This window comes from Lucilia cuprina, chromosome 6 (genome assembly GCF_022045245.1).
Source record: "Lucilia cuprina isolate Lc7/37 chromosome 6, ASM2204524v1, whole genome shotgun sequence".
NCBI classification, from domain to species: domain Eukaryota; kingdom Metazoa; phylum Arthropoda; class Insecta; order Diptera; family Calliphoridae; genus Lucilia; species Lucilia cuprina.
Genome location: NC_060954.1, coordinates 50,772,935 through 50,789,265, shown reverse-complemented (window position 1 = coordinate 50,789,265; position 16,331 = coordinate 50,772,935). Strand labels below are relative to the sequence as shown.

At 30.4% G+C, this 16,331-nt stretch overlaps 2 protein-coding genes across 6 annotated transcripts in view; one reads left to right on the top strand and one right to left on the bottom strand.

Annotated features, from left to right (window-relative positions):
* The window catches only part of LOC111684417 (antichymotrypsin-2-like), an 81,588-nt gene that overhangs the window by 18,759 nt on the left and 46,498 nt on the right, over positions 1-16,331 (top strand). The window lies entirely within an intron of this gene.
* Positions 2,008-11,461, bottom strand: LOC111684414 (transferrin). Its single transcript, XM_023446574.2, has 4 exons — positions 11,283-11,461; positions 4,062-4,429; positions 3,701-4,003; positions 2,008-3,639 (listed from the first exon to the last, which is right to left on the bottom strand). Exons 1-4 carry the CDS (start codon positions 11,365-11,367, stop codon positions 2,257-2,259), a joined length of 2,139 nt encoding a protein of 712 aa, XP_023302342.2. The 5' UTR covers positions 11,368-11,461; the 3' UTR covers positions 2,008-2,256.

The following is a 16,331-nucleotide window of genomic DNA, read 5'->3' as shown; positions in this document are numbered from 1 at the left end:
AGGCGTAGTAGAACTAATAAAAATTTTCTATAAATTTATAGAAGATTTTTGTTAAACCACTTCTCAAAATAACTGAAAACCCTAAGTTACCCTAATGAAAAGTTACTCACTCAATAAATTCTAGACTTGATTACTTACATAAAGACAAAGATGTAATAAAGGATACAAAATCATGTATTCTTAGAGCATATAAATTTAAATATTGTATAGCAAACGAGATATTAAATGCAACTCGTTTTTAATACATTCTAGATATTAACAATATGCAACAGAAGAGGAGGTATTGATCCCTAAGTTTTGCCAAGACTAGGTAGGACTAGGTAGACTTGTTTGTCTATAAACGATGGTTATAGAATCTATACATCTTATGTATAGCTGTGTGTCTTTAATTCTCCTACGCCTTTTACAAGTTAAGTTACACTATTTACAATTGTATTGCAACGTTTTCGAATTCAATATCAGAAACTTAGGTTTTTATAGCAGAATTATCTCAGAAAGACTAATGAAACTCTAAGCTGGTATTTGAAAGTGTTTTGGATGATTAATTAGTAAACTGAGTATTTTTTGACTCCTTTATATGTTCTAAATGTGATCAATAAGTTGCACGTTAAAAAAATGATTCAAACATTTTCCCAATAAATGATTAAAAACTGATTGTTTGAGAAAACACAACGAAATGTATAGCAATCATAAATTGATCATCCTGGTGTTTAATATAAGCCAGTTTTCAAAATAATTTGATGGTCATTTATCCAGCAGTTTAAAGAACTGAAATAGTTTCTTATTTTATTGTTTTGGTTTTTGTTTGTGACTCAAAAATGTCTCGAAACTCATTAGAAAAGAGGCTCATAAAATACGCATTTAGAAGAGTCGTCAAAAAATTTTGTATGGCTCTAAAACGATCAATATATCAACACAAAAATGATTCGAAATAGATAAAAGATAAAAAGGAACTGATCAAGAGTGCAGTTCATAACATACACTTTTAGAAGAGTGGCGAATAGGGTTGCAGTTTCTTCCAACAATCATTTTAATCGTTCAGAAAAGTCCTAAATGACTTGAATATGATGCAAACTTTTCAAAAAATGCAAGCTGGGACCCTAACGGATCATCGCCTTTACTATTTATTCTGCTTGACCTTAAGCTAAAATCTGGGTCGAAAATCTCACTTGTATTTAAAGATATTACTTAGAGCATCGTCCTACAACCAAATGAGGCCCTATAATTATAAAGTTCATCATCGAGGCTAGTAATGAATTTAGTTTTGCAACTTTTTGTCGAGATACGAGTATATTAAACATAATTATGAACTTAAAAGCTATATTCGACGGTTTCACTTGTATGGGGGCTAGGTGAAATTATAGACCGATGTTTACCATTTTCAAAAGAATTCCCCCCCCAAATTGCGACCTGTAGTTTGATTGCAAGGTTTACATGGACGGATAGACAGACGGACATAGCTAAATCGACTCAGAAAATTATTCTAAGCTGATTTGTATACGTAAAGGTGGGTATAGATCCAATATTATTGTGCGTTGCAATCATCAGCACAAACCCTCCCCACTGAAGTGGTGTAGGGTATAATGATCACATTTTAAATAACTATGCTCAGAACTGATGTAGGGTATAACAGGGTAGAATATATCTGACTTTTTTTTCTTACTTCTTCATTTCATGATTAAGAAAGAACTTCTGTCAAAGGTTTTAAATGGAGAAACTGGTGTTTAGAGCAATTTTTTTATTTTTGTGAAATTAATGGCTGCAAGCTGTTTTATCCTTGTATTTTTTCAAGTTTAAAATAAAACTAGTTTTATCAATATTTTAATAATTTTACATGCATGTAAATCATATTACACTGTTGCCTTACATATTGAAGATTTTATGTTTTTATTCAGTCGACCAAAATATATATTTTGGTAAGAAAATATGGATGATCACAAAATAAAGTAATTTTTCAATTTAAATGAATGGTTTTAGAGTTTTTTTTATCTATTTAAAAGTGTTTAATTTCTTTCGTGCAAAATACATATTATATTCGATATTTATTTATTTCAATATTAAAACTTAAATAATTATTAACACTAAAAGCAAGATCATTCATTGATCTTTTTAAATCTTCCTCCTCAGCACAAATCTACTCCAAGCCTTGCTTCTACACAACTTAACTTATATTATAATATCACAATAAATAATTAATTTAAATAAAGTCTTATATGACTACTATGAGCAAATTGGTATTAAACAAAACTTTAAAAATCAATAAACAATCACGCGCCTTAGAGTATGCAATATCAATAGAACACTTATCCATAAACTGCAATTTGAAGCCGATAACTTGCTAACGCCACTGTCGATGGCATTTTTGTATTTTCCTGCTACATAATCTTCATAGATATCCTCCATGTTACGAGGATTAATATCACTCTGCATTTGCTGTAGGCCACGCAATTCATCGGTTTGATCACGGAATATGATATTATTTTGACGATCGAATACTCCGTACATGGTGAAAGGTCTAACATCATCTTTGAATTTTTTACCAAAGAGACCATCAATTTCTCGCAAAGAATTGAAAATTTCATTTTGTCTTGCAAGAGGACCATCATGAGTCATTATATAGCCACGTGTGGTCCAGTGCATGTAGCAGAATTCAAATTTCGAATGTCTTTCGTTGGCACCATAGGGACATAATATTTTAAAGGATTTGTGACTCGTTTGTTTTACCCAAGGAGAAGTCAAGTTGCCTGATATATATTTCTTAAAGACATCGGAGCTTATAAAGGCCACTTCTCCCTCTTGGGCTAAACATCTCAAAGCACCCTCATCACCTCTAAAAACATCAGAACAGGTTTTACCACCATGCCATAAGCAGGAGTGACGTGAGAAATATTTGTGTGGAGCAATGCGTTGACCTGTTTTATTGTGTATAGTTTCTAATACTGAGAGATAGGCAGGTCCCTCATACGAAGGTAAACAGGCCTTGGCTCCCTCTAAGTCTTGGAATGTGGTGAATTTTGAGTCCTTGTGAACCACAGCTATAGTGGCATAAAGATCATGCATATTTTGTGAGAATTCAAAAAGTATAGGTTTCAACTTATATTCCCGTTGAGCTTTCAAACGCTGCTCATTACCGAGCAAGACCACATCGGCAGCTTTATATTTAATATCATCCATACAAGTGTCTAGAGTAGCTGATCTAATGCATTGTATATTGGGTTGGACACCATAAACTTGAGAAGCTTCCTGCAACCAAGAACACTTGATATGTTCTATAACAGAGGTGGTACAGAAAACAATCGAACGGGGAGGATTACATTCTGGGAAACTGTAGGCACTTTGAAAACCGGTAGCCTGATCTAAATAATCATCAATGGGTATAACATTGTCCAGGGGATTAATGTCAACATGGAAATTTTCCAATAAACTCAAAAGAGCATTTTGCCAACTGGAAGGATTGTCATGATTAATGCCTGTCACTAGACGTTGCACCTGAGCTGCATGGGAACGACGGGCAGCTATAACCGGCCAAGGTTTGGCTACCCAAACACAGGGTCTAGTGGTGTTAATGGGTTGTAAATGGCCATCAGCACATAAGTAACTATATTCACTGGGATTAGCTTGAGCCAATAAACCGGATAACTGCAAAGGAATTAAATAACTTAAATATACAATCTAAATCGATTTTTCTTAGAAAACTTACGCCAAAATGACTTCTCACATCATCTAAACGAGCCCAGGCTACACTACCGCCACCACTAGTTAGACAGTACAAGGCTCCTCTTCTACCCCAATGTTTATCACCAATATCACATCTATAGGGATCATAGCACATTTGACACAACGAAGGATAACGATCTTTTAATTGGCGATCCTGTTTAGGATTTGGCACCCAAGGTCCAGCCTTACAGCTGGGACCAAAGAAACGTGCCGAAGCTCTAATACGATCTTCATTAATAGACATTTCAGGATCACACGATTTAGCCACCATAGTGGACTCGAAGTACTAAAATATAGAACACAAATTAATAAAAAAAAACTTTTAATAATTAAAAGAAACTCACATTAGCTAATACATCGGTCCAGTGATTTTTTAAACCATAACCCGGATGACATAACTTCGCACCCCTCAGATCATGCACGGTGTGAATATCAGCTTCATTATCTACCACAGCTACCACCTCATACTCGAATGGTGTATCGTGAGATCTTAACTCACTAGTCACCAATATCTCGACACTAGCCCATCGTGCCGCTACTAAATCCTCGGAGGATAGCACTCCAAAATGCGCTGTACCTTTGTGTATACGTCTTACACAATCTAAACGATCCACACCCACTACACATTCCATATTGCTGGTAGCTTCCAGCTGGGGACAGAATTGAGGTGCCTTACGATAGTGTCCTCGCGATTCAACAATGCAAACGCGTACTGTAAAAAGGAGAGAAATGAGAACAAGGGTTTCAATTAGTTTCTTTTATTTAATTCTAAGTTCAATTCTAGTTCGGTTCTAGTTCAGTTCTAGTACAGTTCTAGTTCAGTTCTAGTTCAGTTCTAGTTCAGTTCTAGTTCAGTTCTAGTTCAGTTCTAGTTCAGTTCTAGTTCAGTTCTAGTTCAGTTCTAGTTCAGTTCTAGTTCGGTTCTAGTTCAGTTCTAGTTCAGTTCTAGTTCTAGTTCAGTTCTAGTTCAGTTCTAGTTCAGTTCTAGTTCAGTTTCAGTTCAGTTCAGTTCTAGTTCAGATCTAGTTTAGTTTTAGTTCAGTTTTGGTTCAGTTCAAGTTCACTTATAGTTAAGTGCTAGTTCAGTTCCAGTTCAGTTCTAGTTTAATTCTAGTTTAATTCTAGTTTAATTCCAGTTCAGTTCTAGTTCAGATCTAGTTTAGTTTTAGTTCAGTTTTGGTTCAGTTCAAGTTCACTTATAGTTAAGTGCTAGTTCAGTTCCAGTTCAGTTCTAGTTTGATTCTAGTTTAATTCCAGTTCAGTTCTAGTTCAGTTCTACTTAAGTTCAAATTTAGTTTTACTTAAGTTCAAGTTCTATTTATAGTTCAGTCCGTAAAACTACTGTTTGTTTCGATAGAACTAGTTCAGTTCTAGTTCAGTTCTAGTTCAGTTCTAGTTCAGTTCTAGTTGAGTTCTAGTTCAGTTCTAGTTCAGTTCTAGTTAAGTTCTAGTTCAGTTCTAGTTCAGTTCTAGTTCAGTTCTAGTTCAGTTCTAGTTCAGTTCTAGTTCAGTTCTAGTTCAGTTCTATGTCAGTTCTAGTTCAGTTCAGTTCTAGTTCAGATCTAGTTTAGTTTTAGTTCAGTTTTGGTTCAGTTCAAGTTCACTTATAGTTAAGTGCTAGTTCAGTTCCAGTTCAGTTCTAGTTTAATTCTAGTTTAATTCCAGTTCAGTTCTAGTTCAGTTCTACTTAAGTTCAAATTCAGTTTTACTTAAGTTCAAGTTCTATTTATAGTTCAGTCCGTAAAACTACTGTTTGTTTCGATAGATTACGTTTCATGTTAGAATTGCTATTTGATAAAATATTTGGGAAGATGTAATTCCTAAAAATGGCAAATCCGTTGAAAATAGCTATGAAATTTATAACTTCATTTTTAAAGTTATATATAAAAAAAAAAAAAAAAACAATTTCATTAAAATGTAATCACAACAGATACATATACAGCCATATATAGCTTGTTTATGTTCTGCTTAATTTGCACCACTCTACCTATTCCCTAAAGGTATTGAATTGAGATATCATTGTTACATATATCATGCAATTTTTTTGAAAAGTTCAATGATATAGAAAGACACATTTTTTACTTAGTTCAATGCCAAAAGCAATCAAAAATTGATGGATCTCTTTCTTGTGAAATTTGGAAAGAAATAACAAAAAAAAAAAAAAAAATAAAACACAATAAATAAAATCTACATGTGTACAATTTTTTTGTACAATTAACGTTAACATATTAAATAATTAACCGGTTTAGATGCAGTTTTTTTTCAATATATTTTTTAATTATTTAGCTAAAAGACCCGCTGCGAACCTATAAACACACTTACTTATATATTATATAAATAAAACCGGTAAAATACTATATTTTTTAACAGTTTTAAAGAGAACTTGTATTTTGTTTGTTCCATAGACAACTCTTTAACAACGTCAAAGCCCGTGAACCCCAGAATATGTTAACCTTGATTATCTCTTTTGTACAAAAAAAAAATTAACATATAAAATACGAGAAATACTACGTACGGAAAGATAACTGCTAAACTATTAATAGCAAAATTGAAATGTATATTGTCAGTTTTAGATGAGTCATTATTGTTTTAAGCGGCAAAATTACTCGCATAATAATAGTTGTGGTGGAATACCCCGCATTAAACGTTTTTCTGTGATTTACATTTTTTTCTGTTTTTGTATCATGTAATTTGCATTAAAAATATTTTAAGATTCATTTTGCGTATAGATGTTAAAAATATAAAATATCTTTTGCTACATATACATACTTAAGTGCATATTTAAACAAAATAATTAAATTTTAAATCTTTTTATTACATTATAAGTATTTCAATATTTATTATATGTAATTATGAATTTATGTTGAAGTACACATGCGTTACATTTGAATGAAAGGTATAATACTAAACTGATTGCATTTAAAAACGTGTAATAAATGTACCAAAAAAATTAATTAATTAATTCATGTTTATTTCCCCTTGTGCTGAAGTATTTATAACAATCTACACTTACTTATAAAAGTTTTTATACAGTCATGAGGTTTTGTTGTTTACTAAGCATTTTAGAAATTGTTCCGGATATTTTAGACTATAGACTATTCCATAGTCCAGACTAAAGACCATTCTATAGTCCAGACTGTAGACTATTCTATAGTCCAGACTGTAGACTATTCTGTAGTCCAGACTGTAGACTATTCTATAGTCCAGATTATAGACTATTCTATAGTCCAGACTATAGACTATTCTATAGTCCAGACTATAGACTATTCTATAGTCCAGACTATAGACTATTCTATAGTCCAGACTATAGACTATTCTATAGTCCAGACTATAGACTATTCTATAGTCCAGACTATAGACTATTCTATAGTCCAGACTATAGACTATTCTATAGTCCAGACTATAGACTATTCTATAGTCCAGACTATAGACTATTCTATAGTCCAGACTATAGACTATTCTATAGTCCAGACTATAGACTATTCTATAGTCCAGACTATAGACTATTCTATAGTCCAGACTATAGACTATTCTATAGTCCAGACTATAGACTATTCTATAGTCCAGACTATAGACTATTCTATAGTCCAGACTATAGACTATTCTATAGTCCAGACTATAGACTATTCTATAGTCCAGACTATAGACTATTCTATAGTCCAGACTATAGACTATTCTATAGTCCAGACTATAGACAGTTCTATAGTCCAGGCTATAGGCAGTTCTGTACACCAGACTGTAGACAGTTCTGTACAACAGACTATAGACATTTCTATAGTCCAGACTATAGACATTTCTATAGTCCATACTATAGACATTTCTATAGTCCAGACTATAGACATTTCTATAGTCCAGACTATAGACATTTCTATAGTCCAGACTATAGACATTTCTATAGTCCAGACTATAGACATTTCTATAGTCCAGACTATAGACAGTTCTATAGTCCAGACTATAGACAGTTCTATAGTCCAGACTATAGACAGTTCTATAGTCCAGACTATAGACATTTCTATAGTCCAGACTATAGACATTTCTATAGTCCAGACTATAGACATTTCTATAGTCCAGACTATAGACATTTCTATAGTCCAGACTATAGACATTTCTATAGTCCAGACTATAGACATTTCTATAGTCCACACTATAGACATTTCTATAGTCCACACTATAGACATTTCGATAGTCCACACTATAGACATTTCGATAGTCCAGACTATAGACATTTCTATAGTCCAGACTATAGACATTTCTATAGTCCAGACTTTAGACATTTCTATAGTCCAGACTTTAGACAGTTCTATAGTCCAGACTATAGACATTTCTATAGTCCAGACTATAGACATTTCTATAGTCCAGACTATAGACAGTTCTATAGTCCAGACTATAGACAGTTCTATAGTCCAGACTATAGACATTTCTATAGTCCAGACTATAGACATTTCTATAGTCCAGACTATAGACATTTCTATAGTCCAGACAATATAGACAGTTCTATAGTCCAGACAGTAGACAGTTCTATGGTTCAGACTATAGACAGCTTTATGGTCTAGACTATAGACACTTATATATGCCAGACTATAGACAGTTCTACAGTCCAGGCTATAGATAGTTTTATAGTCCACGCTATAGGTAGTCCTTCACAAGTCTAGTCTATAATCTGGGCTATCGTTTAGTCTTCACTATGGACTATAGCCTATTCAGATAACGAAAATAATGAATTCCACCTTTTGGTACACAACTTTTATTAATCACTGTATATTCTTACTAGACCTGTTTTTTTTTTGTCATTAAGTGTTTATCATTTAATATATGTAAATTAAATATAGTTAATAAAGTTTTTGATAAATGTAAAGGTGTTTTTTTGTCAATTCATAACCCTGTAATCCGAAACAATCATACATTAACACGAGATTTTTTTTTATAAAAAAGCCCATATTTATAAAGAATCTATCTACATATTCACTATAAATTTATTAAACATTCGTACGTTATTAATAATAGTAGTGAATAAAAAACCGGTATTAATTTTGTAATTACCAAGGTTCTTTATTTCGCACTCACTTCGAAAAAAATAAATATGATATTTCTGTTAAAAATTTACGTACATTAAACAAATTTCCCCATTAATTTTGGTTTTTTCTACGAAAATCCTGATTAAAGGTAAATTTTATGCAGCTTTAATATGATAATATCTAGAGAGCTGTTGTTTTTATTTAACAATTAATAAAATAGCATTGCTGGTTTTATTTTATAAATTTTTAAATCGGGTTTATTTCTCTTTTTTTTATAGAAATTAATTAAAATTAGCAAAAATTTCTTTGTTGTTTGTTATCCAAAAATATATATTACTTCAATTTGTTATTTGGTTTTTTTTTTCTAAAACTGTTTTTTTTTTTTGTATTTTTGCAAACTTTTTAAAATATTTTTAAGAACTTGTTCTTTTGGCTTGTTATCTAGATATTTTAAAAACATTAATTCAGTGGTTAATTTATTCATTTATATAATAATCATCCTTTAACATAAATATTTAAATTTAAATATTTGAACTTTAAAAAAATTTACAAATTATTATTAATAACAAGGGAGCAAATATTTTAAGCGAAAAGTCAGGTCTGAATTGGAAAATAGAAAATTTAAAAAATTAAATAAAATTTAGTATAAAATAGATTACAGCCGAGACTATAATTTAAGCTACAAGCCAGACTATTGGGCGGGCTACAGAATTTACTGTAGCCTAGACTATATACTTGAAACGAGTATTGACTAAAATGAAGTCAAGACTATAAGCTAGACTAGAGCTACAAGTCAGAATATAGGCCAAATATATAGGCTGCACTGCAGTTTGATCTATAAACTAGACTGTAATCCAGACAATACTCTAGACTAAAGTCTAATTTGTAGTCCAGACTATAAATTGTTTTACAGTCCAGATTATAGACAGTTCTATAGTCCAGACTATAGCATGATCTACAGTCCAGACCATATAGTAGACTATAGTACAGACAATAGACTAGACTAGGTTCAAACTATACTTTAGAATGTATGCCATATACAGTAAATAAATTAGACTATAATCCCGATAATAGACTAGATTATAACAATGTTTATAGATCAGACTATAGTCCAGACTCGAGACAAGTATATATTAGACCATTATATATTTGAGATTATAGACTTTACTATTGTCCAGACTATAGTTTAGTTCCTAGTTCAGACTATATTCTAGTCTGTAGACTAGACTTGAATATGATCTACACTATAGATCATGCCTTAGTCCAGATTAGATTATTGTTCAAACCATAGACTAGACTATTTGCCAAACTAAATTCCACACTATGGACTAGACTATATTCCACACTATAGACTAGATTATAGTCCACACTATAGACTAGACTATAGTCCACACTATAGAATAGACTATAGTCCACACTTTAGACTAGATTATTGTCCACACTTTAGACAACAGATGAGACTTTAGTTCAGACTTTATACTAGACTATAATCGAGACTATAGAAAATATTTAATGCCAGACTGTAGACTAGACTTGACTACAGTCTAGACTATAGAATATACTCTAATTTAGACTATAATATATGCTAGACATAGACTATAGTCCACAAATTAGACAAGACTATAGTACAGACTACATGGCACATTATAGACTAGACTATAATTGATACTAAAGACTGGACTAGACAATATAATAGGCTATAATCCACACGTTAGACTATATACCAGACTACCGACCAAACTATATAACAGACTACAGACTGGACTATAATCGCGACTATGGACTAGACTTTATGCCAGCCTAAAGACTGGACTATAGTTCAGACAGTCGATTAGATTAAATTAAAAATTTTGGAATAAACTATATAATAATTTAGACTATGTACTGGACTACACTCTAGATTATAGTTCAAGATATAGACATGTTGAATCAATAGTCTGGACTATAGTCGGTCTAGACTTTTAAGCAAATCATAGACCAAGTTACAGATTGAAGTTTGTACTGTATTCCGGACTATAGACTATACTATAACTTAGACTGTAGCCCATGCTATAGACTACAATATTGTCAGAATTTTAGACTGGCCGCTAGTTCAGACTATAGACTAACAGTTCAGATTATAGCCCAACTAAAGAATAAGTGACTATTGACTTCTAGTCAAGACAAATACTGTATTCCGGACTATGGACTATACTATTACTCAGACTATAGCCCATGCTCTAGACTAGAATATTGTCAGAATTATAGATTATACTTTTGTTCAGATTATAGACTATATAAAATTTCAGATTATAGACCGACTAAAGAATATGTAAAAGACTATTGACTTCTAGTCAAGACAATAGTACAGATTTTGGTTCAGACTATAGACTATGTTTAAGGCACTGGGGTCTGTAGTGCAAATTTTTCGCTTGAATATAAAACAGACTAAAAACTTTATTGTAGTACGAAGTCTTTATCTATCACTCTGCATAAATTGATTGAGAATCTCTTCTAAGTCCGTAACAAAATTTAAATTATCAACAACTTTTAATTTCAAATTTAACTTACATTTGCCATCGTTGGGTATTTCCCCACAGCTGATATTGAATGAAATTGATAGTGAGAATAACAGACATAAAAATTTCAAAAACATTTTCTGTTTTTATAAAATTCTACTTTAAATATTTCGTTATTTTTTTTATAAATTTAAACAAAAACAATAATAATTATAAAATTAATTGCTTGTAATAATTTAATTTAATTTGTTGTTAATTATTTGTTTTCTTGTTTTATATATTTTTTTGTATAATCTTTTACTTTTTTTTTGCAAAATTATATATTGATTAGTTTACGCCTTTAAAAAAAAAAACACAACACACTTATAATTTAAAACACTGATTTTGTTTTTAAATATATATTTTTTTGTGTTAATATTTTATTATATTTGAATACGCGCTCATTGAATATTTGTTTTTTTTTTTATAAATTTTTATTTTAGTTATTTTCGAAAGACTTGCGTTACTAATGAAAGCTCAGCTTAAACTGAAATTTTAATTTCAATGTTCAATGTTTACATTCGGATTTTTTGTTGCTGTTATTGCTTTTTTGTTGTTGTTGTTATATTTTTCAGTTTTTGATTTTATTTATCAAGTAAAACAAAAAAAAAAAAAAACCTAAAAAGTATTGAGATTGACAGAAACATCTGTATACTCTAAGGGAGGGCAATACATAGAAATACAAAACTGTTTAAATGTATTGAATATTTTTTTAAGTAATGATCACTAAGCAGGGCTGAGATTTGCAGGTCTTATGAAAATTTAAACAAGTTAATAGTGACATATATAATAATAAAATTTTTAATAAAAAATTACTTTATATAAGAAAACCACAGAAAAATAATTACATTTGGACTAACTACAAACATTTACCTGAAAATCTCTACCCTGTCTGTTACTGTTGCGTCGTATGTGAATGGTTGGTTTGGTTTTGTGAAATGTATTTAAAATTTTTATTAAAAACAATCTTTAAATAATATCAAGTTTATGTTTCTTTCTTTAACTTGTTTTAACCTTCTCTCTGGATAGTTGATTAATTAAATTTTAATTACAGTTATAAGGTTAAAGGTTAGTTTGTCAGTGGTTTATATATAGTGTTTAAAATACAACTTTTAGTTACTCTAACTCATCTTATATACTCGCCTTTAAATCATAGGTCTTATGTATGTCATTATAGATCGATCTCTTAGCAGTTTATTCCATATATTTAGTTGTGATGGTAGAAAGCTAATACAACTATAGTTGTGCGTCGTTAAGATTAAGTCCAAGATGTTGTGCAACCTTAACTGGATGAGTTTAAGGGCATTTAGGACAATGTGAGGTAGAATAGACACTTTGGTTAAAAAGATAAGGAGTGTCATGTGGATATTTACCGCAGGCTGGACATATGACTATACGAGACCATTAGGTATTAAGTCTATTACTACACCCAGATCTCAGGTGTGCCAGAAGTGCCCTTTTTACGTAGCAGTAGACATATGTTTATCTTTTGCAATAGGTGGTGTGATACCGCTCAGTACGACACTGATACGATAATCGGTTTCCCGTATCACAATGATCAGTTATTTTTCAAGGTGATTTGCGGATGAAAATCTTTTAAGGCGAACAACTGGAAACACCTTAGTGTGTCAAACATAATTCTTAGTTATTCTAATCGGCTTTAGCTTGTCCTATATATACGCTGTCAAATCGTAGGTTGTAAATTAACATAAAATTTTGATAAACTTTTCTATATATGGACTTATCTATATGACATTTTAGATCAAACCAGGGTAATTTCCGGAAGGGGTCTTTTTAAAGATTTTTTCAATATAAGTCGCCTTTACACGAACACACAAGTAATATGATCTGTCAGAAATTATTATTATTTTGTCTGATCGTGTGAAGGGCCCTTAAAGCGAATTATAGACCGATGCCACGTTTTGTCCCATCGTTTATCAACTAGTTATTAGATAGATAGATAGATAGATAGATAGATAGATAGATAGATAGATAGATAGATAGATAGATAGATAAATAGATAGATAGATAGATAGATAGATAGATAGATAGATAGATAGATAGATAGATAGATAGATAGATAGATAGATAGATAGATAGATAGATAGATAGATAGATAGATAGATAGATAGATAGATAGATAGATAGATAGATAGATAGATAGATAGATAGATAGATAGATAGATAGATAGATAGATAGATAGATAGATTAAATAGATAGATAGATAGATAGATAGATAGATAGATAGATAGATAGATAGATAGATAGATAGATAGATAGATAGATAGATAGATAGATAGATAGATAGATAGATAGATAGATAGATAGATAGATAGATAGATAGATAGATAGATAGATAGATAGATAGATATATATAATAGATAGATAGATAGATAGATAGATAGATAGATAGATAGATAGATAGATAGATAGATAGATAGATAGATAGATAGATAGATAGATAGATAGATAGATAGATAGATAGATAGATAGATAGATAGATAGATAGATAGATAGATAGATAGATAGAGAAATAGATAGTTAAATAGATAGATAGATAGATAGATAGATAGATAGATAGATAGATAGATAGATAGATAGATAGATAGATAGATAGATAGATAGATAGATAGATAGATAGATAGATAGATTGATAGATTGATAGATTGATAGATTGATAGATTGATAGACAGATAGATAGATAGATAGATAGATAGATAGATAGATAGATAGATAGATAGATAGATAGATAGATAGATAGATAAATAGATAAATAGATAAATAGATAGATAGATAGATAGATAGATAGATAGATAGATAGATAGATAGATAGATAGATAGATAGATAGATAGATAGATAGATAGATAGATAGATAGATAGATAGATAGATAGATAGATAGATAGATAGATAGAAAGATAGATAGATAGATAGATAGATAGATAGATAGATAGATAGATAGATAGATAGATAGATAGATAATATAGATAGATAGATAGATAGATAGATAGATAGATAGATAGATAGATAGATAGATAGATAGATAGATAGATAGATAGATAGATAGATAGATAGATAATATAGATAGATAGATAGATAGATAGATAGATAGATAGATAGATAGATAGATAGATAGATAGATAGATAGATAGATAGATAGATAGATAGATAGATAGATAGATAGATAGATAGATAGATAGATAGATAGATAGATAGATAGATAGATAGATAGATAGATAGATAGATAGATAGATATTTATTTAGTTAGTTAGTTAGTTAGTTAGTTAGTTAGTTAGTTAGTTAGTTAGTTAGTTAGTTAGTTAGTTAGTTAGTTAGTTAGTTACATGCCATTCCCAGTAGTTACTTGAACCCTTAACATTTTTCTTTAAGGGTCCACAATAGCGCTCTTAAAGTCGGGATATGCGGTTCTATGTGGGTTCAAATAATGGACCGATTTCAACCGTCAACTCTAAAAATGAATCTAAGTTGATCGGTATACTTTCTGGTGGGTGTATAACCAAAGTATTGAGTGGTACAGAGTAATCAGAGGTAGTAGAATATTACAGCTCTAGTCCACAATTACATGCCATTTGCAACAGTTATAAAACATTTCAGTCACGATTTAGCCTGAGTCAACGTCATCGCATTCGCATCGATTTAATACGACTTTATATTCAAAATGAATTGATTCATCGGTTGCACATCGATATGATATTATTCTTTCAAAACCATCTGTTAAAATTGCAAACAAATTCAGACACAAAACTTATTTGATTAAACTGAAAAGATGGTTGGATGGATGGTCTTGTATTTTCCTTATCGTGTGTAGACTACAAAATGTATGGGACATACTTAAGTAATTTTCAACAGTAAGTAATTTGCAATGCTTATGATTCACATTAAAAGTAAAACCGATTTTATAATTTAATCGATCACATTCATATAATAATTATTAGTTTATAATACAAATTTTGGTTATTTCCTAGTTTTCTTTTTCCAATTGCCCAACAACAAAAAAAGAAAAATCCCCTAATTATTTTTGCAAATTCAGCTAAATAATTAATGTACTCTTTTTATTGTAATATTGATGATAAATTTCTCAAAATATAAGATTTTAACTATAAGCAATAATAACTCTTTAGTATTTTCCTCTCTGTTGATCACTCTCTTTAAGCTTTTCATTAAAAATCTTATCGTTTGTAAATTATTATCAATTAAAATTAAAAACAAATAAAAAGTTCACAACAAATATAAGAATTTGTTTATAGTACACTTGTTGATAAAGTAACTGAAAATGAAATTAAACAATTGATTTTGTTTTTAATACAACAAGTGAAGGGGAACCAGACAGTCTGAGCAAAAGCCGTGTATAAAAGATTTTTAAATTTTAGTTGAAAAATTTACGAATTTTATGATTTTTTGTGTGTTTTTGCTATGAACTTTGGTGATTTTTTATTTTATCCAATTTGTGTTTTTTTTTAATTTTTTTAATTGTTTCTCAATAAATCAAAATTTTGAGAATTTAGTTTTTTGGGGATTCCCTGTCTATTGACATCAACATATAGACGCCAAGAGAAAATTGAATTTATTTAGCATATGTGTGTTTATTTATTTAACGTTGGAGTGATTTCTTGAGAAGCATCTGTTGGAATTAATATATAAACAAAACAGGTACTAAAATGATTGACAACTTTAAAATTTGTAGTTGTAGTTAATGAATATTGTGTTAAGTTTATTTTGCGGTTGGTAACATTCTATGTTTGCGACTGCTAGAAGAGTTTTGAAAGAGTAAAATGTATAAACATAAAAAATTGTGTGAAAGGAAGGTCTCAGTAACAAACTAACTATAGACTATACTATAGAGTAGACTATAGACTAGACCAAAGACTAGACTATAGACTAGACTATAGACTAAACTATAGACTAGACTATAGAATAGACTATACTATAGACAATATACTAGACTATAGACTAGACTATAGACTAGACTATAGACTATAGACTAGACTATAGACTAGACTATAGACTAGACTATAGACTAGACTATAGACTAGACTATAGA

Coding starts and splice junctions, on each gene's coding strand:
- LOC111684414 (XM_023446574.2), bottom strand. CDS start 11,367: ATGTTTTTGAAATTTTTATGTCTGTTATTCTCACTATCAATTTCATTC. Junction 4,004..4,061: donor GGACCGATGTATTAGCTAAT/GTGAGTTTCTTT, acceptor TCTATATTTTAG/TACTTCGAGTCCACTATGGT. Junction 3,640..3,700: donor ATGTGAGAAGTCATTTTGGC/GTAAGTTTTCTA, acceptor ATTCCTTTGCAG/TTATCCGGTTTATTGGCTCA.